Source organism: Anthonomus grandis, chromosome 1 (genome assembly GCF_022605725.1).
Source record: "Anthonomus grandis grandis chromosome 1, icAntGran1.3, whole genome shotgun sequence".
Lineage (NCBI taxonomy): Eukaryota > Metazoa > Arthropoda > Insecta > Coleoptera > Curculionidae > Anthonomus > Anthonomus grandis.
This window is the reverse complement of record NC_065546.1, coordinates 29653401-29681373: the sequence shown is the minus strand read 5'-3', so window position 1 is coordinate 29681373 and position 27973 is coordinate 29653401. Positions and strand designations below refer to the sequence as shown.

The window sequence follows — 27973 nt, the reverse complement described above, 5'->3', positions numbered from 1 at the left end:
GTGTCTCTGCTGCTGAGAACAGCAAGGGTTAATTGTGGACTGTATTTTTTTATAGTTGAATTAAATAAACAATTTCATCGTGAACCACTTCTTTATTTAAAAAATGCACTTAATATGCAAAGAAAGTGGAGGGCTTATTTGACGGCGTTAGTTAGTAGTTGACGACAACGTGACTTTTTTTTCTGTCAAAAACTGTTACAGGACCCTGTATATTGTCTAGTTATTTTAAAGGATTTTTTGTATTTTTCCAAGCATTCATCACTTCTTCAATTTTCTAGATATTTGGATTTTTTTTTATTTAATTTTAGGCATCTGACAGCATTTTTAATATATTTCAGGCCTTTTATGTTATTTTTCAGTTTATTTCTAGTATTTTTTTACTCTGAAATCTTTAAATTCCAGGTATTTTAGATAATTTTTAATAGTATTTTAGGCACTTAGCATTATTTTTTTAATATTATCCAGTCATAATAAATATTTTTTAATTCTATTTAAGGTATTTGAGGTCACTTCTCCATTTTTGTAATAATTCTTTATTTTTTCATTATAGGCTTTTGACGTTATTATTAGTATGTCACAAGCATTTTAAATAATTTTTCATTTTGTTTTAAGCTTTTGATTTCCAAGCATATTACAAAATTTTTAATGTTACTTCACGCATTTGGCATAATTTTTATAGGTTTATTGATTTAATTATATTCCAAGGATTCAAGGTAGTTTTTTATGTTATCCAGTAATTTAAAATATTTTTAAGTTCTAGGTAATTGAAATAATTTTACATTTTATTTCGGTCATTCGTAACAATTCTTTATTTCATTGTAGGAATAATTTGACGTCATTTTTAATATAATCCAGTAATTTTGAAATATTTTTTTTTTCTTTTTAGGTAATTAAATCATTTTATATCTTATTTCGGGCATTTGATATAATTTCATTTTAGGCTTTTAAGTTATTTATATATTCCAGGTATTTAAAAGAAATTTATTCTAGGATTTTGTTGTGACTTTTTTTAACTTTTTCCCGCTTTTTGAAATAATTTTTTTTTTTTATGTTAGGGTTTTAAAACCAATATTTACGTTTTCTAGGAATTCTAAATAATTTTTCATATGATTCCAGGCATTTGATATAATTTTAATGATTTATCAGATTTTCGGACAAATAAGATAAATATTGCTTTTCATACGTCATTTGCGCTGATGACTAACATATTATCAATCAATCGCACATGTAAAAAAAAGTCCGTCCTCTGAGCTAGAGGCCACCGTATCAGATAAGATAAAAACTTTATTATAAGTTCACGCTTTTACAAATTAATTTAATACTCCCCAAAAGCTTTTAGAAACAGTTTAACTCTAATAATGATATTTCTCAATCTTTTGGCACTATTGTGCCTCTCAGTTACCAATACTTTTGCAGACGATTATAGGCTTTTTACAGCAGTTTCACCAATTCATTACATTATAAATCTAACATTTCCAGGTAAATTTCGTAACCATTATTAAGATTTTAAAATACGATCTTACTTATACGATCATTTAAATTATATTTTTAATTTCAGAATCGGCTTTTCAAGAAGGCGAAAGTGGCGCCATCTTTAGTGGCGAAGTCATAATATTAGTCAGAGCCCTTGAAGATACTAAAGAAATAAAATTGCATGCATCGCATGATTTTATTATGATCAATTCAGTAATTGCGAATGGTACTGAATCCAGTGTAGTAATTAATCCTGTTACTGACATAGCGACAGTTGTTTTAAGCAAAACTTTTCCTAAGGATTCTTACTTTGATATAAATATTAATTATGATGGAAAAATAAGTACTAATGATACTTTCGGTAAGAGTAATTAATTTTAATGAAAGTTTTCTTGGTGTTAACTATGACAACGGTTTTTAGGGATTTACAGGGTCTCTTATCAAAAACCCGGAAATAATCAAAGCAAATATTTACTAGCCACTCAATTTCAACCCACTTATGCAAGAAGAGCATTTCCATGCTTCGATGACCTTCATTTAAAGCTCTTTTTGACGTTTCCGTGTTATTTCCTGAGGGCTATAAAATCCTCTTTAACAACGATATACCAGAACAACCTAGATCCTATGGTGGAATGTAAGTAAAATTTACTAATTAGGCTCAAAATATCCCATAACAATAATCATTTAAGGGTTTATCAATCGTTTTATACAACTCCAAACATGTCTACATACACTTTTGCCTTAGTCGTTTCTGACTTTAGTAGTACCCAAGGAGAATCCGTTGATAGTAAGCAAGAAACATTCACCCAATACACAATAAATAATTTTCAATTAATTCCATAGAAGCTGTATTTAAAGTATGGTCTAGAGACGAAGTTTCTTCAATAGCCTCAAGAAAATATGCGGCTGAAACGGGACCGAAGATACTTAAAGCTTTAGGCGACTATATAGGGTTAAATTATAGCCTGCTTTTGTCCAAAATTGATCATGTAGCTGTTCCGGAATTTTCCTCGGCTATGTAAAATTGGGGATTGATCACTTATAGGTAATCACAAAAATAATATATCTTAACCCGACTAATTGAAAATCAATTTAAACTCTAGAGAAGCCCTATTACTTTTTGACGAAAATAATACAGTTGATAGCATGAAACAAACAATTGCCACCACCGTAGCTCACGAGCTGGCCCATCAATGGTTTGGTAACCTTATCACTTGCAAATGGTGGTCTGAAACTTATTTAAATGAAGGATTTGCCACCTATTTTCAATATATGATTATGAAAGATGTTAGTTTGGACTTTACTGGATCAGATTAGGTTATTAACTATGAAAAATTTTAGATCGAACCAACGTGGGAGATAGAAAAATATTTTTTAGTAAACGTCCTGCAGAGCGCGTTGGATGTGGACTCGTTGGAAGCTCCAGCTTTGACTACTGAAGTTTCCACTCCAGAAGAGATTTTGAGCCATTTTGGAGATAACAGCTATCAAAAAGGTTAATCAGGGGAAATTTTAATGTGGTTTTTTGAGATTGTTCTTTGAAATCTGAGAACTAGAAGGAGGTTATCGCTCTTGGTTTTTAAGTTTTTTTTTTAAGAAAAAGAAGAATCATGGAAGAACTATTTTTCTCTTCCAGACAGTTAAAACGTTCCTTTATGATTTTAACTTTCTGAAATAAAAATGGTAATTAAACTGTCTGGGAGAGAAACCAGATGCTTTAAAGACCAGAAGGATGATGAAAGAAGCTTTAGTTTGCATTTAGTTGATAGCTGTTTTCTTGGTTTTCAAGTTATTTTAAGAATAGGGAGAATCCTTTAAAAAAAGAGTTTTCGTCCAAGCAGATGAAATATTCCTTTATAACTTTAACTGTTAGAAGAAGATCTTCGATAAGAAAAAAAAAGAAGGGTCATTAAGAATTTATTTTATTTGGCCTTTAGCTGATGAATCTCTTTCTTGATTTTAAAGTTTTCTAATAATGAGAAAAACCATTTCGACATAATTTTTCTTTTTCAGTTAGTTGAAATATTTCTTAATAGATTTAACAGTCTAGGAGATTTTTTTTTATTTCGCATGCAGATAATATCTTGTTTTTCCAGTAAATCTTTTCATAATATTTCTCATCTGACTTCGCAGAGGTCTTAAAGAAATATTTTAACTGCCTTGAAAAAAATTTTAATGACTACTTCTACTCTTGTAAATACTTGAAAAAGAAAAACTATTAACGAAATGCATGAAACATAAAGTTTCTTTAAGGATCCCTCTGTTCCATAGAGATGCTGGTCTCTCTCAGGCATGTTTTTTACGTTCCAGGCAGTTGAAACGTTACTCTATGACTTCAACAGTTTAGAATATTAGACGTATTCAACTTGATTTAGAAGAATACTTAAGAAAAGGGCGAATTACTGGAAAATTATTTTTTTCTTCTAGATATTTGAAAAGTTTCTTTATAGATTCAATTGCCTCGAAGATAAGTACAGTTTAACTATCTGCGAGAGAAAGAACCTCGAGAAGAAAGGACAAGAAGGGTTACTAAGAATTTATTTTATTCAGCTGTTAGTTGATATACAGTGCTTTCATTTCAAAACGATCCACCCTTAATAACTTTCTTAAAATAAAAAAAAAAAAAGAAAAATATACAGGGGGACGTTTAATTATGCATTTACTGAAGTTCTGTCAATCACCTCCTCACCTCCAGCTAACCTCAGTTTAATATGTCAAATGGGAACCCCCATCGTGTGATACATCATAGTAAGGAGCGTAAAATTCTCTATTCAACGGTATCAAAAAAAATGAAATCGGTAAATGTGTAAGCAAATAGTTAGCAAAAATGTCTAGAAATAATGAATATTTTATTTACACCAAACTTTGGTATGTCAAATGGCTACCCCATGGTGTGATACATTATTTTAAAGGGCATTCATTATGCTATCAATGGTTGTAAAAAAAATAAAATTGATTGACCAAGAAGCAATTAAAGTGTAAATCGGTAGGGTAGAAAAACAAATTTAATTAGTTTAACAAATTTATTTTATTAAATGTTCAAAATGCGCCCCGTTATTAGCAAGACAATAAAAAAGTCTATTTTCAAACTCCTTACGAACATTGGCAAGGGTCTGCCCGCTAATTTCTCTGCATTCATGAAATATTCTATTTTTTAAATTCTCAATACTCTCAGGTGGGGTTTTATAAACTTTGCTTTTTAAGTAGCCCCAAAGAAAAAAGTCTAGTGGGGTTAGGTCCGGAGACCGCGCAGGCCATTCGATGTCTGCCGATCCACTTTTCTCGAAAATTTTTATCAAGCCACTCTCAAACTACCAAAGTTTAGTGCGCGGGAGCTCCATCCTGCTGAAAATGTATATTATTTTCATTCAATAATATAGCACCATGTTGATCTACTTGATTTTCCATAGACTGGATGATTGAAGGGTATATTGCATTTTCTAAAAGGTTTAAATAAATTTCGCCAGTCAAATTTTTTTCCAAAAAAAATGGCCCGATTATTTCATTCCCATAAATTCCAGCCCAAACATTAATTTTTTGGGGATATGGAGAAGAAAAGTAAATGCATGATGGCGCCCTCACGACCAAAACTTTCCGGAGGTAAACTCGCCTCCCATTCGGATCTCCGGGCGGAGGCTGGTCGGGGGGGTCCATCAGGCTGATCAAAAAGCCTAAAAATCAATTTCTGCAACATCAGAGGCCTAAACACCAATATCAATGCAGTACACCAGCACCTGCAATCAAATAAGCCTCACATTCTGGCATTGGCAGAAACAAAGGTGAAACCTTCAACAACAAATGTTCACCTCATTTATCCTGGATACGACCTACACACCCGATTTCGACTAAACTTTGGATTGGCAGTATTTGTAAAGAACGATTTGAGTTGCCAGCGGGAGGAAACGCTTAAACCTGCGGACTTCGACGTCATGTCGTTCAAAATAATAGCCAGTGGTGCCACGAAATTTATCTGCTGTATCTACAGACCACCAAGCGACACCCAATAAAGACGGCTCTTTTTATACCTGGTTGATTGCATTAACCATCTGTAAATTGACTACCCAAGCACAGAAATCATCGTCGTGGGTGATTTTAACGTTCACAATTTCAACTGGCTGCGCTTCTGCAATAAGAACGACGATGAAGGACGAGAAGCTGAGCTATTTGCCACCATATGCGGGCTTACGCAGCTTGTGGAGGAACCTGCCAGAATCCCCGAACGAGACGGCGAATTCGCGAGTCTCCTAGATCTGGTCTTGGCTTCAGACCCTGACTCGTACACATTATCAGTACATGCCCCCCTAGGAACATCGGACCACAAATTGATAACAATCTCTTGCCAGTTGGAGGTTAAAACGCAGGATCCTCCGATGCCGCGGAAGGTATGGCACTATAAATCAGCAGAGTGGAACCATCTTCGGGAATTTTATCGCTCATTCCCTTGGAAAGAAGTCTGTTTTAGAACCAATAACATCTCAGAATGTGCAAACCAAATTACAGAGACGATCTTGGCAGGAATGGAAGCTTATATCCCTTTTTTTACTAAATGTGGATCAAACAACAAGCAATGGTTTAACCTGAATTGAAAAAGGCATTAAACACTAAAAACGCAGCATATCGCAAATGGCGTCAACATCCTTCCATCGAAAATCGGAGGAACTTTTTAGCCTCCAGAAATAGCTGCAGGCAAATTATTGATGAATGCAAAGAGAGTCACAACAACAGGATCAAAAACAAACTGCTAAACTGACCAAATGGAACAAGATCTTTCTGGTCGGTATCGAAAGCCGTTAGTCAAGGATTTGCTAAGTCGGCCTTGCCACCCCTAATAGCAGATGATGGTTCTATCGCGGTAACAGCAAGGGAAAAAGCCAACTTACTGGGTAAACTTTTCGCGTCCAATTCTACTCTGCACTCGCAAGGCAAAACACCACCATATTTGCCAAGGGTGAATTCATTGATGGGAGAAATTTCGTTTCCTTAACGAATTATAAATAAAATTCTTAAAAGCGTAGACACCAACAAAGCTACTGGACCCGATGGAATTCCAGCCCTAATACTAAAACGTTGTGCAGACGAATTGACTCCTCCCTTATGCAGACTGTTCACGGCATCGTATAAACAGGGCCAATTTCCAACAAGCTCGAAAACTGCTCGAGTGCAAGCTGTACCCAAAAAGGGTAAGAAGACGATGCTCTCCAATTACCGCCCGATTGCACTAGTTCCAGTAATATCGAAGATTATGGAGAAAGCAGTCAACCAACAATCGTTAAGATATCTGGAATCATCTGGACAAATCAGCGATCATCAATACGGCTTCCGAAAGCTTAGATCCACCGGCGATCTTCTGGCCTACGTCACACACTTGTGGACGGAGGCCATGGAGAAGCACGGCGAGTCCCGCTCAGTCGCTCTTGACATTTCCAAGGCATTTGACAGAGTGTGGCATGAGGGACTACTAACCAAGCTCTCCTCAATCGGCATACAAAACTCATTATTGAATTGGATCAAAAGTTTTCTTGAACAACGAACAATCCAAGTAGCCGTCGATGGATACCTCTCCGACAAATTTAACATTAACGCTGGAGTCCCTCAAGGATGCATTCTATCCCCCATCCTTTTCTTGGTATATATCAACGATTTGCTAGGAACCACTGTCAATCCAATCTACAGCTTTGCGGATGATAGCACACTTATTTCCACATTTAAGTCCGCCAAACCAACGACAACCGCAAGTTCTCAGAATCTTAGGCAGCAACAAGTAGCTTCAACCAACAACGATATTAGAGCAATCTTGGAGTGGGGCGATAACAATTTGGTCAATTTTAACGCTAATAAAACGCAGGCTGCAGTATTTACGATGAAGACTAACCTTGGTGGCCCGGAGCTGGTTATGGCAGGGAAAACATTGCCAATGAAATCATCTTTACATCTTCTAGGAGCCGAGGTCACCAACAGTGTGTCCTGGCATGACCACGTTGCCGAGGTCGCCAGGGCGGCTTCCAAAAAACTCGGAGGGCTTTTCAAAACGAAAAAACTGTATACACCAGAACAGCTGCTGACTCTTTATAAGGCTCAAATACGCCCCTCCCTCGAGTATTGCTCGCATGTCTGGAGCTCTGCACCTAAGCATAGTTTAAACATTCTGGATTCTATACAGAAGAGAGCTATTCGTCTTATCGACAAACCAGAACAGACAAAGAGTGTGGATAGTCTGGAGCACAGGAGAAAGGTGGCTGATCTCTGTTTATTCTACCGTTATTATCACGGTAAGTGCTCCTCTGAGCTGGCAGGCCTGATTCCACCCAAGGCTGTTCCGGCAAGAAGGACGCGTCTAGCAGTTGCGGCTCATCAACATCGAGTCCACCTGCCTACCCCAAGGACGTCGCTGTATCGGGACTCATTCATCTGGAGAACATCTTCTTTGTGGAACGGGCTTCCACCTCACATATTTACCGACGCATACAACCCACAGCGATTCAAGATAAATGCCCATAAATATCTACACGCAAGCACCACTCCAAGAGTGACATAGGACTTTCCTCGTGTGCTTGTGTTTACCATAAAAAAAAAAAAAAAAAAAAGATGGCCTTCCCGAAAAACATGCGGATTTTCATTATCCCAGTATCTACAGTTATGTCTGTTCACCAGGCCATTTAAAAAAAGGTCGATTCGTCACTGAAGCAAATGTTCTTCAATAAATGGGCATCGTCGTCAATTCGCTGGCACATTACTTCACAAAATTGAATTCTCCTATCAAAATCATCTTCTCCGAGTTCATGACGAATATGAATTTTATAAGGAAATAACTTTTTTTTTTAAACTTTATGTACGGAACCACTGGAAATATTTGTTAGTTTTGCGGCCTTTGGTATAGACAAAGTTGGATCCATAGCAAATTGTCCTAGTACTTCAACTTGGCATGCTTCATCGACAACTCTATTTTTATATTTTTTCTTATTGCAAGTCGATCCCGTCTCTTCAAATTTTCGTATCAATTCTACTACGTATTTATGGCTCACGTTTTTATCTTGATACCTTTCATTAAATGCTCTCGCGGTTCTGCGAGCACACCGATCTTGAGCTCCATAAAGGAAAATTACTTCTATTCTTTCGGCTAGCGTATACACCATTTTATTAACTCACTGTTTTAACTAAAATTGAAAAATTGCACGCGTCAAACTGACAGTTTTAACAATAATAAATCGCCTGCTTTTTAAACGCCTTAAAAATGTAAGGTATTGCAGTGTTTTTTTGTACCTATTAGGTAGGTTTCGCAAAAAATATAAGTGAAATAAATACACATACAAAGTTATAAGACTGCAAAGATTTTTGCAAAAAATTTGAAGACACTCTTTTTTCTCGCAAATAACGGTACACATTCTTTACTTAAAAAAATAAATAATATGCTTGAACTAAATGTACTGTTTGTTACCACACATTTTAACTTCTAAATTGTTTTTTTTTTTTTTGATGATCTATTATAGAAAATGTAAGAATTTTAAAATGATGTAGGTACCACACTAAAAGTATTCATTTCAAATACCAAAGTTTGGCGTAAATAAAATATTCATTATATCTAGACATTTTCGCTAACTATTTGCTTACACATTTAGCGATTTCATTTTTTTTTGGTACCGTTGAATAGAAAATTTTACGCTGCTTACTATGATGTATTACACGATGGGGGTTCCCATTTGACATATTTAAGTTAGGTTAGCTGGAGGTGAGGAGGTGATTGACAGAACTTCAGTAATGCGTAATTAAACGTCCCTCTGTATATCTAATTTGACGTGTTTTTTCTTTTTTTTTTTTTTTTTTTTTTAAGAAAGTTATTAACACATCTACTGCCGTGTCAATCATATGTGAATGACATCGATTTAACTACAACAGGCCGTGTCGTTCCATAGTGTATGACATCTAATGCTATTTAAATGGGTGGCTTACACGGTTGGCCCCGCACAACTTTCTAGATAGTTGGCCGCGGCATATTATTATTGCTAAAGGTTATTACCGTATTTTAAAAAAACACAAAATTTCGTGAAAAATAGTATATTTCTTAATATTATAACTGATTGATTATACACATGATTACTATAATATTATAGTACTTAATCAAGTGTTTTTCAACTAAAAAAAACTTCTAAACCTCTATGAACACAAGCATAAGAAAAATGAAAACAAAACGAATAGATTGTTACATTCTAATGTATAAAAGTAAACAATAGTACCTAGGGTAACACAAAAGCTTAGCTAATTGGCAAAAATTATGCAACCATCGAAAGTCCAGAATAGGGAAACTTAAGAATGTTTAGAATTAAAACAAGGCTGGCAAATCTGAGGCTGTGACGGGCATGAGTTGCAAAATGTAAATACCATTTTGGCTTTTTTTTGTGCCATTTCTCTGCCGGATTCCTTTTGGATTTTGGCATAACATTCAGCGCACTTTCTTCTGATTTTTTTCCCATTTGAATCTAATCTCTGTAAGAGCTGATGGTATGAGCCCTTTGATGATCTTGGTCTTTCCATCGGTTTTACCTCTTCAAGTTGTAAAAGTTCGGCTACTAACGATTCTCGGAAAATGGGTATGGTGATCTTTTTTTTCGTTACAGCCTTGTACACCACCCACGAATTCACTACTGCCATGCCCAGTAACAGTTCCATTCCCAATTTCCGGTACCATTTGATACCCTTTCTTAAAGTGGAAACGTAGGACCCCATCTGGTCGGAGAGATCTATTCCAGCTTTACCCTGGTTATAATCAAGTACAGCTAATGGCTTTTCAGTGGCACGTTTTTTTTTCTGTCTTGGGACGGAAGCTGCGGTGGGAACACTCAAAGGTATCGCTAACACGTTTTCTTCAGAGGGCTCATCCTGTAGCTCAGATTCTATTTCTTCAGTGGGGTTTGGAGGAGTCTCGTCTTCTTCTTGTGATGAAAAAGCATCAATATTAGAGCTCGTGGAAGGCAGAACTTGTAATGGAGCAGTATTAGAGGCAGTGATCGAGCTTCGTTCTTGTGAAGATGATTTTTGCTTTTTTAGGGACGTTTTTGTTTTTACTGGAGCAAGAAAGCATTCTCACATCTCTGGTATCCTTCCATTTCAAGATAACTATACCATTATTATCTTCTCGGGCTATGCTTTCTCCTCTTTTCAAATTCTTCTGAAGAACCTCTTTCGAAAGATCCTTTTTAGATGATCTTACTGTACCTACAACATGTGTCTGTCTGGATAACAGGGCTTTTACTAGTTCATAGCTTGTATAAAAATTGTCGACATAAAGCGTTCTTCCCTGGTTCAGAAGATCATGTAAGAGTTCCATGCAGACGTTTTTCGCTAGTCCGGTTTCTCTCTTCCCGCTTGAAGACTTTCCACTGTAGATTTTTAAGGGTATAACCATCTACTGAGCATAATTTAAAAAGTTTAATACCATATCGATGCGCCTTATTTGGTATATATTGGCGAAAAATTAGTCGTCCCCTCTAAGGTACTAATGTCTCGTCAATAACAATAAATTCACCTGGCCAAAATAGATTTTGAAACTTTCTCTTCAGGATATCGACAAGCGGCTTGATTTTTCCTAAACGCTCTCCCGGAACAATTGTTTCATTGTCATTAAAATGAACCATTGACAACAGTAACTGATACCTGTTCCTTGACATCACTGCTCGCGGAACTGCAAGGTTATAGATGTACTACGAGTGGACCAATAATCTGAAAGGGTACTCAGTCTTACTAAGCCCATCCACATGGTTAGCCCCAAGAACTTTTTAATTTCGTCGTTATTTGTCGCTGTCCATTGATTTATCCTTGATCTTTTGGTTTTTTGGCTTGATCTTATTTTTTGTTGTGCATATTTATTGGTTTCCGTGACAATATGATTAATTTTGTCATCGACAATCAATGAAAAAATGTCTAGTGGCGTAGAGTTTTCATCAAGATCTATTTTTAAGCCCTGGGGTCCACTAAACACGAATTGTTTGTGTCTTCCACAGTATTTGGTCAAACCATGATTATCATTTTAGTCATCTTGATAGGGTTCATCCACTTCACTGGCAAGATCATCTTCTAATTCTTGGACTTCCAGAGTTTCAAGTATATCATCTAGATCTTCTGGATCTCCGTCTTCAGATGAGTCTGAATATTCTTCGATATGATGTTCAAGCAACGTTTTATTTTTTGACATACCAGGATACCAAACAGGGTCATCAATGGAATCATTGGAGCTAAAGTCACTACCTTCACTATCACTTATACAGTCTATTTTACGGAGAAGTTCTTGTTCTGTCAGTGGTCTCTTGTTTTCTTGGTGGTCTTCTGGTCTCTTCCTCTTACTCATTTTACTTTTATTTTACACTTTCACTGGGGTATCTGCAAATCATGACATTGAATTATGGATTCCTCACTCATGAAAGCCAGAGCTGTTCAAGGTGGAGAAATCCATGATTCAACGTTGTCTCGAGATCTGGTAAGCTTCTATTTCTCTTCAAAATGACCTGTAACAAATGAAAAAGCTGTCATTCATATATGAATGACGTAGCCTATCCGTCAAGAAAGAGTTTAACTTTTTCCACAGGCCGCGTCATTCATATATGAATGACACATTAAAAACCATAAATTGATAAAAAAAACTTGTTATTTGTCCATAATAACATACTCAAATAATATTTAAACCAAAAATATAGAAGTATAGAAGTGAAAATGAGCTTGGCCTCAAGAAGAATTATTCTAATAACAGCACGACAGTAGATGTGTTAAGGGTGTATCGTTTTGAAATGAAAGCACTGTATATGTATATATAGATTAGTTTCTACCCTGATTTTCAAGTTTTTCAATAACGAAAAGAATAATTTCGATATCATTTTCCTTTTCCAGGTAATTGAAGTATTTCTTAATAGCTTCAACTGCCTAGAAGAATTCTTTTTATTTTGCATGCAATTAATATCTTGTTTCTCTACTTTCCAGTGAGTCTTTTCCTGATTCTTCTGGTCGTTAGAAAATCTGGCTTCTCTTCCAGGTTCAGGTCTTAAAGAAATGTTTTAACTACCTTTAAAAAAGCTTTTTTTTTTGAATGATTATTCATACTTTTGTAAAAACTTGAAATAATAAAATAATCAACTAAATGCAAATATAAAGTATTTTTCATGATCCTTCTGGTATTTGGAAAATCTGGTTTCTCTCTCAGGCAGTTGAAACGTTTCTTTATTCAACAGCTTAGAATATAAGAGGTATTCAACTACCTGGGAAAAAACCCAAAATCTTTGATGATCAGAATGATCATGAAAGAATCTCTAGTTTGCATATAGTTAATAGTTATTCTCTTTTTTTTAACTTTTTTCCAAAAATAGGGAAAATTATTTTAAAAAGACTTTTCTGTGCAAGCAGTTTGTTTATGACTTTTACTATTTAGAAGATTAGTAGCCTTCAACTGCCTGAGAAAGGAGAAGGATTTTCTTAGGACTTAAAAAATCATTACGGATTAATTTTATTTGGCATTCAGTTGATAGTTTTCCTCTTGACTTTAAAGTGTTTCAATAATGAGAAAAATTATCAATCTTTGTTTATTTTGCATTCAGTTAACTGTACTCTATTTTTCTTCTATCCATTTTTTTTTAATTTGAAAGACCATTGAATTGCCGAAACAGTGGGCTGCCAAGGCAGTTACGCATATAGGTCTCCTAATGGACCCGTCATGCTCTCTGGTCTGAAGGACTTAAAGTCACTCGGTACACTGAAAGTGTTACCCAAGTATTTGAAACTGGCGCGCGTGAGTGCTGGGCACTCCCCGACTACATCGTCAACGGTTTCATCCTCCTCACAGCACCATCGGCATTCCGGGTTGTCCGCAATACCGATAGTATGGAGATGGCTTCTTAAGTGCCAGTGACCGGTTAAATGACCTGTTACTAGCCGAATTTCGCGTCTTTTTAGGCGTAGTAGATTTTTGGTGAGATAGGCAGAGGGTCCACCTATGTGCGCGTTGGCCTGTCTCATACCAGGGGACTCAGTCGGTGGGTCCACTTGTCCAGCAGACCCTTCATTGACGCGACCGCAACGCATTTGGCGATACCAACTATGGGTTTCGGCCCCATCGGCACATTCGCGGATTCCAGTTTGGCAAGAGAGTCCGCTTCCTCATAACCTGCATGGCCTGCGTGGCCAGGTATCCAGACGAGCCGGACCCGGCAGCCAACCTGCACCAGTTTTTTCAGAACTTTTATGCACTCTAGTACAAGCTTGGAGCTTACCTTTGCGGCCGTGATAGCCTTAATGGCAGCTCTGCTGTCCGATCATATTGATATGACTGTATTGCGGTATCCGCAGCTTGGTATTTTCTGTCCGCATTTTAAAACACCGTATACTTCGGCCTGGAAGATAGTGGCGTGCTCCCCCAGCAAGTATGCCCTACTGGTATGTGGGATCCCACCACAAAGCCCTGATCCAGCTCTGTTATTCATTCTGGAGCCATCTGTGTACCAGATGGTCTTCCTATTTAGCAATGCAGGTCTGTTGGAATGCTGCCACTCCTCTCAATCTGCAATGTGCGTCGCGAATCCCTCGCAGTCCACAGTCACTGGAGCCATGCAGTCACTGCCCATCAGAAGGAGAGGATATTCCTGTATGGCACGTGACCAAATTTTTGCGTGACCGGTTTCGCCAGCAGGTAGTTCGCCGAGGACGTATAGCCTGTACGCAGTTCTCATTGCCTCTAGCCAGAGCACCCTATACGTTCCTCACAAGGTGGTGTAGGGCCAGGTCCGTGGATTTGCCCGCCTGATAGGCGTATTGGTGCACATGCAGTGGTTTTTTGACCAGGATGCTTTCCTTAAGGTATCGATCAATCAGCCTCTCCATCGCCTTCATCATAAAGCTGGTAAGGCTGATAGGTCGGTACGATTTAGGATCTGTAAAATCGCTTTTTCCGGGTGTCGGAATGAAGACGACTTTCACTTGACGCCATACTTTGGGACGTAGCCCTGACCAAGGGACGCCCTGAATAGTCTGACTGATGTGTGGGGTTAGTACTTCTAACCCGTTTTGCAAAAGGCATGGATATAATCCATCCATGCCCGGAGATTTGAAGGGGGTAATGTCTTGATTGCCCATTTTACCCTCTCGTAGGTAATTATTCTTCTTGCAGTCTCGAACTCTAAGCGAATCGGAGCCCGAGAACAGCTAGGAGGATCGTGAGATGAGTTGGAGTCTGGGAAGTGAGTGCGCAGCATGACCTCCAGTGACTCCCGCTCATTAGTAGTATAGCAGCCATCTGGAAGTGACAGTGACCCAACTTTAGTTCCAGGTTCCTTGCACAGTACTTTGCACAGTCCTGCTGCGGAGGGTGTGTTTTCAACGTCATCGCAGAACCGCCTCCAGCACTATCTTTTGGAGTCCCTGAGTGTCTTTTTGTATTGCCTTTGAGTTGCGTGGAACGCATGCCAGTCAGTGGCAAGCTTAGTACGCTCAGCCCTGCGAAGGAGCCGACGCGTAGTGTCACGGTGCTTTTCCGTGTTACTGTTCCACCAGGCATTCTTGGCATTAGCGGGTCTCCGTCTGAGGGGACAGCTGCCCTGGAATGCCGCGACTATCGCACGAGTCATTGAAAGACCATTATGTTTATGATTTCAACTATCTGAAAGATATGTAGAGTTTAAATATTTGCGTGACAAAGAACCTAGAGAAGAAAGGGCAAGAAGGGTTATTAAGAATTTATTTTATTTAGCTGTTAGTTGATAGTTTCTCTTCTGATTTTCAAGTTTTTCAATAATGAAAAGAATAATTTCGACATCATATCCTTTTTCTCGGCAATTGAAATATTTTTTAATAGCTTCAATTACCTTGGAGAATTCTTTTTAATTTTGCATGCAATTAATATTTTCTTTCTTTACTTTCCAGTGAGTATTTTCCTGATTCTTCGGGTTGTTAGAACATCTGGCTTCTCTTCCAGGTTGAGCTCTTGAAAAAATATTTCAACTAATTTAAAAAAGCTTTTTTTTTGAATGATTATCCGTATTTTTGTAAAAACTATACTTATACAATAAAAACTATTAACTAAATGCAAACATAAAGTCTTTTGCATGATCCTTCTGGTCTTCTTGGAATCTATTTCTCTCTCAGCCAGTTGATAGCCTTTTATCTTCCAGGCAGTTAAAACGCTTTTGTATGACTTCAACAGCAGCTTAGAATATATGAAGCATTCAACTGCCTAGGAGAGAATCTAAATCAGAATGATTATGATAATCAGAATCAGAATGATTATGACAGAATCTTTAGTTTGCCTTAGTTATAGCCTTATTTTCAACTTTTTTTCAAGAATAAGGAAAATCATTCAAAAAAGGAATTTCTGTCTACGCAGTTTATTTATGACTTGTACCATCTCGAAGAAAAATACCCTTTAACTGCCTGAGAAAAAAAGAAGATTTTTTTAGAACCTGGAGAATGATCCATCCAACAATTAATTTTTATATTACATTCAGTTGATACATTTTTCAAGAATGAGAAAAATCATTACGAAACCGTTTTTCTTTTCCACGGCGATTGAAATATTTCTTTATGATTTCAACTGACTGGCACATGAGAGACCTTCAATTGTTTGAAAGAATCTTTTTTTTGCCTTCAGTTGACTTCATTCTATTTTTCTACTTTTCATTTTTTTGAATTTGAATGACCATTAGGAATTTATTTAATTTGGCACTGACTTGATAGTTTTCTTCATGACTTTTAAGTTTACAAGAATAAGAAAAACATTTTACTTTTTCAGGCAGGTGAAACATTTCTTTATAACTTTAACTGCCTGGAATATAAGAGGTATTCAACTCAACAGCTTAAGTGAGAAACTAGGTTCTCTTAGGATCAAAAGGATTATGAAAGTATTTTTATTTTTCATTAAGTTGGTAGTTTTTTTTTTATTCTAAAGGATTATCAAGAATAGAGAGAATTAATATTAATGAAAATTTTCATCTAAATATTTAAAACATTTCTTGATGACTTCAACTGCCTAAGAGATATGTAGATTATAACTATCTGTAAAATAAAGGTCTTCGATAAGAAAAGACAAAAAGCGCGAATAAAAAAATAATTGCGAAAACCTTTTTCTTTTCCAGGCATTTAAAGAAATTTCTTTATGTCTTTAACGGCCTAAAAAATTGTCAATTATCTTCAACTACCTGAACAACTGTCTGGGAGAATATTGATAGTTTTTCTCTTATCTTTCAAGTTTTTCAATAATGAAAAGAATCATTGCAAAGCCAATTTTCTTTTCCAGGTATTTGAAACATTTCTTTATGACTTCAATTGCCTGGAAAATAAGAGATCTTCAACTACCTAGGAGAATGTTTTTATCTTGAATTCTGTTGATATCTTTTTCTTAAGTTACCAGTAAGTCTTATCATGAATAGGGAAGAGCACTAGAAAAATTTTAATCTATTTGGAATAGTTGAACTATTTCATTATACTTTATCTACCTGAACGAGTCTATTTTAACTCCCTAGAGATGATGAACCCTGACCAGAAACTTGACTTTTTAAATTCCTATATAATAATTTGAAGACTGCCTAGAAAAATTTAGTCCATTATAAATAAAATTGTAATAACCAAATTAATTGACAAGTTACTTGTAGGGGGCAGCATTATCAGAATGATGGCACACATCATGGGAGAAGCCAACTTTAAATAAGCTATTCAAACTTATGTCTTTTCAAAGTAAGTCATAATTACATACATTTTCTTTAATTATCAGTTAAAAGCATTTTTTAGCTCATCATCCCTCGTCATCACATCAGATATGCTCGAAATATTCCAGACGCATGTCGACGCTATTTATTCAGGATTGCCTGAAGGAATTACTCTACAAAGTGCAATGCTAAGCTGGATAGAACAGCCTGGATATCCTTTGGTGACTGCTAGTATAAGTGGCAAAAACTTAACCATTTCTCAAGTAAGATCTCCAAACTTAAAGTGTTTTTTAATGATTTTTTAAATTTTAGCAAAGATTTCTCATTTCTGATGAAGACACTATATCCAAATGGTATATCCCTATAACATACGCCGAATCTTATGGCGAAGTAAATTTCCAATCTACTGCCCCAGCTCAATGGTTAACTCCTGGGAAGCCAGAAATCACTTTTGAGATGGAATATGAAAATAAATGGGTGATTTTAAATACTTACCAAACAGGTATAACTAGTAGATACATATATCAGTAGAATTCAATAATTCAAAAACCAACCCTTTATAGGATTTTATAGAGTGAACTATGACTCAAATTTATGGTCTGGTCTATCACAAGCCCTGCTTAAACAAAACTTTGACAATATAATTGAGGAAAATAGAGCTCAAATAGTAGATGACTTATTCAACCTCGTCAAAATCAATAAACTGAAATATTCGGAAGTATTTAAAATCATTGAATTCCTAAAAAATGAAACTGGGTATTTTACGTGGGTACCTGCTTTCAAGGGATTCCAATACTTGTGGTTCAGAGTCCAAGGCCATCCTGAGCTACAAGCCAAACTGAAGGTAATTAAAAAAACTAATTTTGAAAACTTTAAATTTCAAAAAATAATCTTTTAGGATCATATAACACGCCTAATGGCAGCCTTTTACAATACGACTTCAATCAGTGAAACAAAGGATGAAGTACTTTACACACAACGTCAGTTACTGGGTAGCAGTTGGGCTTGTTTACTTGAAGAGAAAACTTGCGTAAATGACGTCAGAAAAGTTTTCAGTGAAACTGTTATAACCAACAATAAAAGGTATATAATAAACTTTTATATATTGCTCGCTAAAACCACTATTCTAGGCCACATAAGAACATTCGTTCGATAGTGTACTATAACGCCTTACGATATAGTAATGACACAAGTGATTTTGACCATTTATGGATACTGTATAATGAGACAGAAGATAATAGTCAGCAGCTCATTGTGCTTCAAGCATTAGCATGTTCAAATAACCAAGAAAAGCTTAAAGAGTAAGTGAGTAGCTATGCTTAAATGTTTAAATGACTAAATTGATTTCAGATTACTTCTGGAAACCGTTAAAGACAATTCTAAAATAAGAAGTAAGCATTTTGTCTTTGTTTATACGGCCGTCTACAGGACATCACTGGCTGGGGTTAAAGCAACTTTAGAGTTTCTGCCAGAGAATTTCCAGAAGATCCTGGAAAAATATCCCGCAATAAATATTCAGGAGAATCTGATTAAGAATTTTGCTGTTGTGTTAACTACCACTGGACAATTTGAGAAGGTAAGATTAAGGAGCTTTAGAAGGTTAAAATTTTAGTATATTTTAACAAGTTATGAAGTTCAAGACGAAAAATCTTGCAGTCACTTAAATCCTTATTGGTCCAGATATTTTAATTTATGCTTGGTGGATCTAGGTACTATTATTGAGAACTATTATTGGAAACTCTTGATTATATTTCAAGTAGTTGAAACACTATACAGGGTCCTGCAACAGTGCGTCGGTCTTCCATAAAGCCTAAAAAAATTAGTTTAAACTCTTAAAAAATGTTTGGGACCTGATAGCGCATATCTGGAAAATATTTTGAAGTATACAGAGTACTTCAAAAAAGTAGGGCGATATAAGCAGCTGTTCTTTTAAATAGAATGTCATTCTTCTTATTTTATTTTTAAGACCGCCTTAGGCTACCTAATATAAGCGCTAAATATGGCTGCTTTGTCATGCGCAGTTTGACTGCAATAATTTTTTTTTATAAAAAAAATCTAAAAATCATTACATCATTTAAGTTCATTGATACTAGAAATGTTAATTCAATGTCAATATTGGACTTAATTGGGATTTTAGAAGAATGGAGAATTACTTTGACTTAAATTGTTTCCTTCTGTCATATACAGGGTGTTCGTAGTTAGCAATCATATTTTACGAATTTCAAAGCTCCATTTCTCGCTTTTTTTAAATGGAACACCCTGTATATTTTTCATCCATTTAATGAAGATTTAATACATGAACATTGTTTATTATGTAAACATATTAGCTTTAGTCGTTTTTAAAATATTCACGATAGTTATCCGTAGATAATAAAATGTTTAAATAAGAACCAGGAAATCTGCATTCTTAACAAAATAGGTATTTTAGGTGTTTTTTTGTTGCCAAGCAAAATATTTTACCTGTTTCTCTAAATAAATGTTTAATATTTTGGTGAGAATATCATTTTTGTATGTGTATTATCAGCTTAAGTATTCAGTTATTTGAATTATCGTAACTTTGTTTGTAAAAAAAATTTGGAGTTTTGTTTCAGAAATCTAATCTAAACGAAAATTGCATACTTATAAAATGCATTTTAGCAAAGACAAACTTGTTGACATGATATTTGTGTTGGGGGAATCTGAAAAGAATTGCCTCTTAGCCTCTCGAATATATAGGGCGCGCTATCCTGATAGAAGATGTCCAGAAGAAAAATCTTTTAGAAGGTTACTAGCAAGATTTATGGAGACAGTAAGTGTTTGTTACCCCAAGCAAAATAGAATGAGGCCTGTTACTAATCAGGAGCAAGAGTTAGATGTGTTATTAACGGTAACCGAAGATCCCCACCTAAGTCAGTCAAATATCAGAGCAGCAGTTGGAATAAGTGGAAGATCAGTGCAACGAATTTTAAATAGAAATCATTTTCATCCATACCACATCCATGAACATCAAGCACTTTTTGATAGGGATTTACAAAACTGACTTGAATTTTGTACTTAGAGCAGAAATAAATTACAAAACGAACCCACGTTTTTTAATAATGTCCTATTTACGGATGAGGCAACATTTCATAAAAACGGATTAGTAAATAGACATAACTTTCATTATTATTCATCCGAAAACCCCCATTTTATGCGGCAGATCGACTACCAGCATAGGTGGTCATTAAATGTGTGGGGTGGAATTATTGGAAGCACCATTATTGGTCCCTATTTTTTTAATGGTCATCTCAATGGAGAAAAGTACCTTCAATTTTTACAAAATGAACTGCCTAGATTACTTGCAAATGTTCCATTAATTACTAGAAACCGAATGTGGTTTTAACAGGATGGAGTTCCTCCACATTTTTCTCGAAATGTCACTGAATATTTTAATGTAACCTTTGAAGAAAAATGGATTGAAAGGAATAAACCTATTAATTGGCCAGCCAGATCACCTGACCTAACAAAATTTGATTTTTTTTATGGGGTTTTGTAAGAGAAATTGTTTATAGTAGAAATCCACCTACAACGGCAGTAGATATGGAGCTGAGAATACGGGATGCGTTTGCTCAAGTAACTCCACAAATGCTACATGAAGTAGAAAGAAGTTTTCAGGAACGTATTAATTTATGTTTTGAACAAAACGGAGGACATATTGAACACTTAATGTAATAATATTAAAATGATAAATATTTTTAATATGCTTGTTTAATTATTATCGTGAATATTTTAAAAACGACTAAAGATAGCTAATATGTTTACATAATAAAAAATGTTCATGTATTAAATCTTCATTAAATGGATAAAAAAATATACAGGGTGTTCCATTTAAAAAAAGCGAAAAATGGAGCTTTGAAATTCGTAAAATATGATTGCTAACTACGAACACCCTGTATATGACAGAAGGAAAAAATTTAAGTCAAAGTAATTCTCCATTCTTCTAAAATCCCAATTAAGTCCAATATTGACATTGAATTAACATTCTAGTATCAAGATGAAATTAAATGATGTAATGATTTTTAGATTTTTTTTATAAAAAATTTATTGCAGTCAAACTGCGCATGACAAAGCAGCCATATTTAGCGCTTATACTAGGTAGCCTAAGGCGGTCTTAAAAATAAAATAAAAAGAATGGCATTCCATTTTAAAAAAATGCTGCTTATATTGCCCTACTTTTTTGAAGCACCCTGTATACTTCAAAATATTTTCCAGATATGCGCTATCAGGTCCTAACATTTTTTTAAGAGGTTATAAATTTTTAACTTTATTTTTTTAGGCTTTATGGAAGACCGACGCACTGTTGCAGAACCCTGTATAAATCCCAAAAGGGAAAATTAAATATTCTGATTAATTGAGAATCTTATTTAAAAAAGTTATATTTTGTCTTAAAAAATCGGTTTTATTTTGCAGATAGTTGAACATTAATTGCTTAGAAACTATGATATTACTTATTCTATGATATGTATGTTTTGTCTTTAGAAAAATTGTTTATCTTTTAGTCCTTCTTATAAGAAAAAGTTAAACGATTTGGATTTATCTTGTTTTAAATCCAAATGCGGATTCTTGAAGTATCCATATAAAATAATTTTTACCATATTATTAATGGGTTTTAAACATAAACTGATTTCAATCCAAAACTTAAAAATGTTTTTTTGCCTGGCGCGTCAAGAAAATGACATATGATTTTATCACATAAAGGCAAGATGACATAGACATGAAAGAGACACCTGAAAACCAATAACAAAATAGGTATACGAATAAAATAAATATTAAATTATATTCTTACATAATATATTGAAAAAAATGCAAAATTCTTAAGTCTTTTTTTTTTCTTTTTTTTTATTAATTTTACCTAATCTTTGCAAGCTCTCTCTCTCAATTACTCTTTCTTGTCTTTTTTTCCTTCTTTTCAGTTTCTTTTTCTTTTAATTCATTGACAAATGAGCTTGATGTCAAAATGCTTTCATAAGTATTTCTTGCCCTTCGGCGCACAAACGCTTTACTGGCTCGATAATTCTGTCAACATTTTTTCAACATCTGGAATGATGTAAATTGAACTCGAAGAATGCTGCATAGCAAAACTCGTTGTAGGCTGGTTATCAGAAGTCGTAGAAAGCTGGATTGCTAAACAGATTGGTGAGAAAAACTTGTAGAAGGTACTTCTGATTCCGACTGAGTCATATTTAAATTTGTAACCACTTCACTACTTGAAACTTTTTCATATTGGTTTTAGTTTAGGATGTCAGTAACTGAGCTAGGTAAAAATAGGTCGTTCGGAAAGATATTTGGATTCAAGGGATTAATACCGGTAGCCTTAAATCCGCTGAGAGCTATTTCAACAGTGGCAGCTTTGCTGTAGGCCTGTCCAAATAATGAAGCAATTTGATATATAGAAACTGTCCATTCTGGATAAGCCTTCAACCATGTTGTTACTTCTTGGTCGTAGTACTTTGTCAGGGAACCAAAAAATGCGACATCAAGCAGTTGAAGTCGATGAGTGGAATGGAACGACAGAAAAAATAATATGACGTGACTTTCTTTCGCAACTTCTAAGGACTCAGCTGTTTATGACTTGCGTGACCATCAAGTATGAGCAAAACTTTGTGGTTGCAGGAGCGCCATCATACAAAGTCTTCTTGGAAAAAAATTAAATTTAAGGTGGGACAACATTTCCTGCACTACTGACGCATCCTACTGCTGTGGTACAGATTCTCCTCCTCCTCTCCCCTGCACTAGTTATAGTACCGACTTGCTTTTTACCATTTTTGGCAATAAGTTTTTGTGTTTTTTGAACCGTAGTAAGCCCAGTTTTATCCATATTGTAAATCATCGTTGGTTGAATGTTCTCTTTTTCTATTATTTTTTGCAATTTCTTGAAATATTTTTCAACTTGTATCTTCTGGGTAGTATCTTCTGGGATTCATACAGATATAATAATAATAATAATAAGCTTTATTTCCAACAGGTTATATATACCCAGTTACAGGAAAATCAATTAAATATATAAATGTATAGATCCATGCAACTAAACTATAAAAGAATTGCTATATAACTAAAAAAGTAGTGAGTTTGAGAAAATAAAAATAAAAAATTAACACTAAATTAGAATAAGAATCAAGAATTAATTTAAATCAAAAGAGCAGAAAAAAATGAGTAAATAAATGTATTCAAATTAAAAACTAAGAACCTAGCCTCTCCCACCGACCATGCGTACGTGACTCAAAATAAGTGCCAGATTGTTATGGTGAATGTCACAAGAATCAGCAACAGTGTTAAAGTTTTGACACATAAAGTGAATAGCACTCTGGTACAGAATGTTGGACCTAGCTGTGTCCAAGTTAAAAGCTGGACACTGTCTAGATCCTAGGCATGGTATATGACAGCAAATCCTTTGCAAAAGGGATGGGCAGTCAATTTTATGGTTAAGTAAGTTAAACAAGAATTTCACCGAATGCATTTCTCTCCTCTTTGCAAGTGACCGTTCAGTATATCTAGAGAGCAGCAGGTTATGGTCAAAACCCCTTGGAGGATAAACTCCATCATCCTTAAATGCCAAACATTTAAGAAATCGCCGTTGGACTGATTCTAATAAGTGAATATGACAAATGCATAGTAGAGAGTTTTGGCAGTGGCAGTGTTCGAAAAAAGTTTGCAATTTCTAATAATAAAGCCTAGTATGCGAGTAGTTCTAGAAACAGTATCTTCGATGTAAGGGATAAAAGAAAATTTTTGGTCAAGATCCTTAAAACAGGTAGACCTTGCCAGAGACTCTACATTAACTGAGTAATTAAAGACAACTGGACTTTTGATTCGAAAGTAGCTGGCCACATTACACTTGGAAACATTAAGGTTAAGCCTGTTCAAAGTGCACCAATAGTGTACAGTATTGATGTTCTCTTGCAGTTGGCCACAATCTGCTATGGAAAAGCTTTAGGTCATCACCATATGCTAACCGAGAGCAATTAAGGGTGGAGATCAAGTCATTAGCGAAAACGTTAAAGAGATGGGGGCCCAAGTTAGAGCCCTGAGGAACTCCAGAGGTGGGTGAAAAACAAGCAGATCTAAAGCCTTCGACCACTACAAACTGAGAGTGGTCAACTAAATAGGAGTTAAGGAGCTTTATCAAGCGATCGCAGAATCCTAACTGGCGTTCAAGCTTATTTAATACGATAAAGTGGTCAATCTGGTCAAAAGCCTTTTGAAAGTCTGCGTAGATAACATCGATTTGACCTCTGTCATTAAGTGCTTCACACACAAACTGAGAGAAGAATTTTAGGTTTGTAGTACATGATCGACCAGAAACGAAGCCATGTTGATCGTTGGCCAGCATGAACTTAACTTTGGAAAAAATTAATTTATAAAGAGCCAACTCGAATAACTAATAATTTGAGAAATTGCACAGAATGGATATAGGGCGGTAATTCTCTGCATCGCCCTTTTTAAAGATAGGGCAAACTTTGGCTTGCTTCCAGATATTGGAAAAAATATCAGTGTTAAGGATCAAATTAAAAATGTGGAGCAGAGGGTCTGTAAGTACAACAGAGCAGTCCTTAGCTAAAAAACTAGGAACTAGATCTCGGCCAGAGGTCATTTTGCTTTTGAGACACTTGCTCGCCGTTATAATGTCGGTAGCCGCGAGCGCGACGGCATCTATGCGTGTTAAGGGAGATTCAGAGACGACAGGATGATCGCTGGGAAGTGAGTTCGTGTATACACTCGTGAAATAATCTCCAAAAGAGGACACAATGCTGTGAGGCGTATTTTATGATTGGTTAGAAAGCTTCATTGAGCCGGGGATTTGAGACTGATTATGTTTGCTTCGAATAAAAGACCAAAATTCACTCGGATCGGAGGTTATTTTGTTCTCAATGCTATGTACGTTTTGTAGGCTTGTGCAGTTAAAGCTTTAATTGTCTTGCGCAGAGATCTAAATATCTCTAGATGATGATTAGACATAGAAATCTTAAAATCACGAAATGCTCTTTCCTTTTTATATATATTACGAATTATGTCCCCCGAAAACCAGGGAGGGAAACGTCGTTTACCTTTTACCTTGAAGGGTACCGCTCTATATAGGGAAAGTGTTGTTCAGTATATCATAAAAAACATCACATGCAGAGTTGACGTCCTGCTGCATCGTGACAGGCGACCAATCAGTATCTAGCAGCAGCTGATACAAAAACGGAAAGTTAGCCTTTCTAAAATTAAATTCCTTTATTTCAGCTTTATTAAGGGGTAGGTTATTGAGAGAGGTAAGGCCTGCATGGAATTCAAATGACAGAGAAGGATGGTAGGTGTCCTCCGGGACAAGAGATAAGTACTGTTAAGTACAAAGATATCAAATCTTGCAAAGATTAAATCCAAACCGCGAAGATTATTATTTACCACGTTATTGAATTGCTTATAGTTCAGGAAATCAAAAAAATTACTTAGAAGTTGACGTTTACTATTGGGAGATACCGAGTGTTCAATATAAGTGGGGACATTAAAGTCTCCCAGGATAATCACATGTTCAGAATAGGTTACATTAACCATGGAAAAGGCTTCGAGGAGGAGTTCTAATTGCACGGAGTCGATGGAAGGAGGAACGTACAATACAAAAATATACAAGATATGGATTGATTCCCGGATAAAAACCTACGAAGCCACTCTCTGCTAGCCTTTATTCTCTCTATTAAACTGATGGTATTTTCCACTGCGCTCAGCAAGTTTGTACGCCAGAAATCGTAATTCTCTTGAAATTACCCCAAAAAGCCCTAAGCATTTTTCCACCACACTTTCACACAATGAATTTCATATTTTTCTTTTGGGCACGTCTACGTAATGTTGCGTAATGCTACATAATGTTGCATTTTTTAAAGCCTAATGGCCTCAATCGCCTTTTCCATGTCAGCTGCTGCCCACAACTGGCGACTACTTATCATTTTATAGTCGGTCACCATCTGAAAATAAAAACATCTTGTAATATATAAGTACAAAATATACATTACAGGCACAATGACATACTTGCTGTGTTATTTTGCCTGCCAGTTCGTTCGAATTTGAAGCGTATTTTTGAAATTAAAATACTATTTTGAGTGCAAAATTTAAGCATCACGATAAAGCTAAATGACACAGAAAATTAAGAAGCAATTACATATTTTCTCAATTAAATGGATAGATGAAGGAATCAAACAGACCCCAATTGCGACATGTGTCACCAAAAAGTTGATTCTCAACAAGATCTCTGACTAAAAGTTCCAACAGCATTGGCATACTATTCATACCGCAAAGAATGATTTCCCGCTGGCTAAACCCGAGTGACAACGAATTTAACCGAGAGCAAGCTGATATGTCGATTTACCTACTGTGTGTGCGTTATGCCTTACATTCCCCTATTTAATATATATGTAATAGTTTCTGTTTCAGGAATTGCGATTTTTGGATTAATCACTAACGGTCCCATTCCAGGAGATTCATATGATTTTGTTAGTTAAACTTCTAGGTAGTTGAAGTAATGAGAAAAAATTCCAACTAGCTGAAAACAGATTTTTCAATGTTATGGCTTGTCTTTTAAAATCTGCTTTATCTTCCAGGCAGTTAAACCTTAATTGTCTGAATATTATTTTTTTTAATGTTCTTATCCTTGGAAAAATTTGTTTGTCTTCTAAGCAGTTGTAACAGACTATATATCTATACCGGGTGGTGTGTCGCCGAGCGGAACATAGGAAATCCCATGTAAATTTTAAGGAGGTCAATTATTGGCTTTCCTGTACATTTTACAGAAAAAATATAAGATAACTTTTTGAAGAGACCAGATTGCCATTGCCAGATTGGTCTCTTGAAAAAGTTTGGTGCCAAAAAGAATGCCTGAAAATATGACATTTAAAACTTTTCTGTTTAAATTGAACAATCTGGCAGTAGGAACATAATGATGTTAACTCTTTGGGAACTCTGACCTAGTTTAACTACCTGCAACTTTTATCTAGAACCAAAAATTAAATAAAGGTTTTCAATTATTTTTTGACTGAATTTGTGGGCAAGTTTCTGGAAAAGTCACCTTGCAATTGCTCAATTTAATTATTGAATCATTTAATTTGTACTTTTTTTCTTGTTTCTTTTTCTTTTTTAATTCATTGTTTTAAATTTCATGATTAAGAAATAATTTTTTTCTAGTTTAAAAGTTTTATTGCCGGGACCTCTGAATTCTCAAACGATTGGAAATCTGTAGGAGAAAAAGCATTGGAAATTGCCAATTTTAACCTCAAATGGTTCGAAAATCACGTATCTGATTTAAAAACTTATTATTCAATTGATGACGATGATAATAACAAAGACAAGGATGATGGTAATAATGAAGACAAAGGCAATGATACTAATTACTCTATTAACATAAGACCTATGGAGTTAGGTTTAATGCTATTAAGTAGCTATATAATTTTACATAGTTTTTAAAAGAAAAATAAATTAGCAAATTAAAAAATCATTTTAATCTAATACGCTGCTGACCCTCAAGTTCACTCTCCAAAATCCCTTTATACCCATGTAAAAGTTTAAAAAGCAATTCTGCTTGATATTTCACGAAACCAGCTTTATCAATTTTTGATCAAAGCTATAGTGAAAAGTACGTGATTCCCTCTGTCTATATATTTATGAAAGCCAGACTAAGGGAATTTCCTATCATAAAAATCAGGTAAGGATTTCAATAATAAATGTCCAGCCTATATAGGCTTGTGATATTTTCGCAATTAACCTCACCGTTTAATACCTAAAACGGTGGATATTATAAATTAGCAAGCGACATATTTGTATTATAAACAGTCCGTAAACGC

The 27973-nt window shown here is 35.4% G+C and overlaps 1 protein-coding gene across 1 annotated transcript; it reads left to right on the top strand.

Annotated features, from left to right (window-relative positions):
- Positions 1 to 2322: 2322 nt before the first annotated feature.
- Positions 2323 to 27627, top strand: LOC126744689 (aminopeptidase N-like). The gene is made up of 11 exons (XM_050452205.1): positions 2323 to 2518; positions 2577 to 2760; positions 2815 to 2968; positions 10086 to 10182; positions 17227 to 17407; positions 17457 to 17646; positions 17708 to 17988; positions 18043 to 18227; positions 18275 to 18445; positions 18495 to 18720; positions 27318 to 27627. The coding sequence occupies exons 2-11, from the start codon at positions 2620 to 2622 to the stop codon at positions 27594 to 27596; spliced, it is 1905 nt and encodes a 634-aa protein (XP_050308162.1). The 5' UTR covers positions 2323 to 2518; positions 2577 to 2619; the 3' UTR covers positions 27597 to 27627.
- Positions 27628 to 27973: the final 346 nt, after the last annotated feature.

Bases quoted from the DNA above. Each gene is read 5' to 3' on its own strand.
- LOC126744689 (XM_050452205.1), top strand. From the start codon at position 2,620: ATGAAACAAACAATTGCCACCACCGTAGCTCACGAGCTGGCCCATCAA. The intron at 17,408-17,456 runs GTAAGATCTCCA...TTTAAATTTTAG, and splicing joins AAAACTTAACCATTTCTCAA to CAAAGATTTCTCATTTCTGA. The intron at 17,647-17,707 runs GTATAACTAGTA...AACCCTTTATAG, and splicing joins TTTAAATACTTACCAAACAG to GATTTTATAGAGTGAACTAT.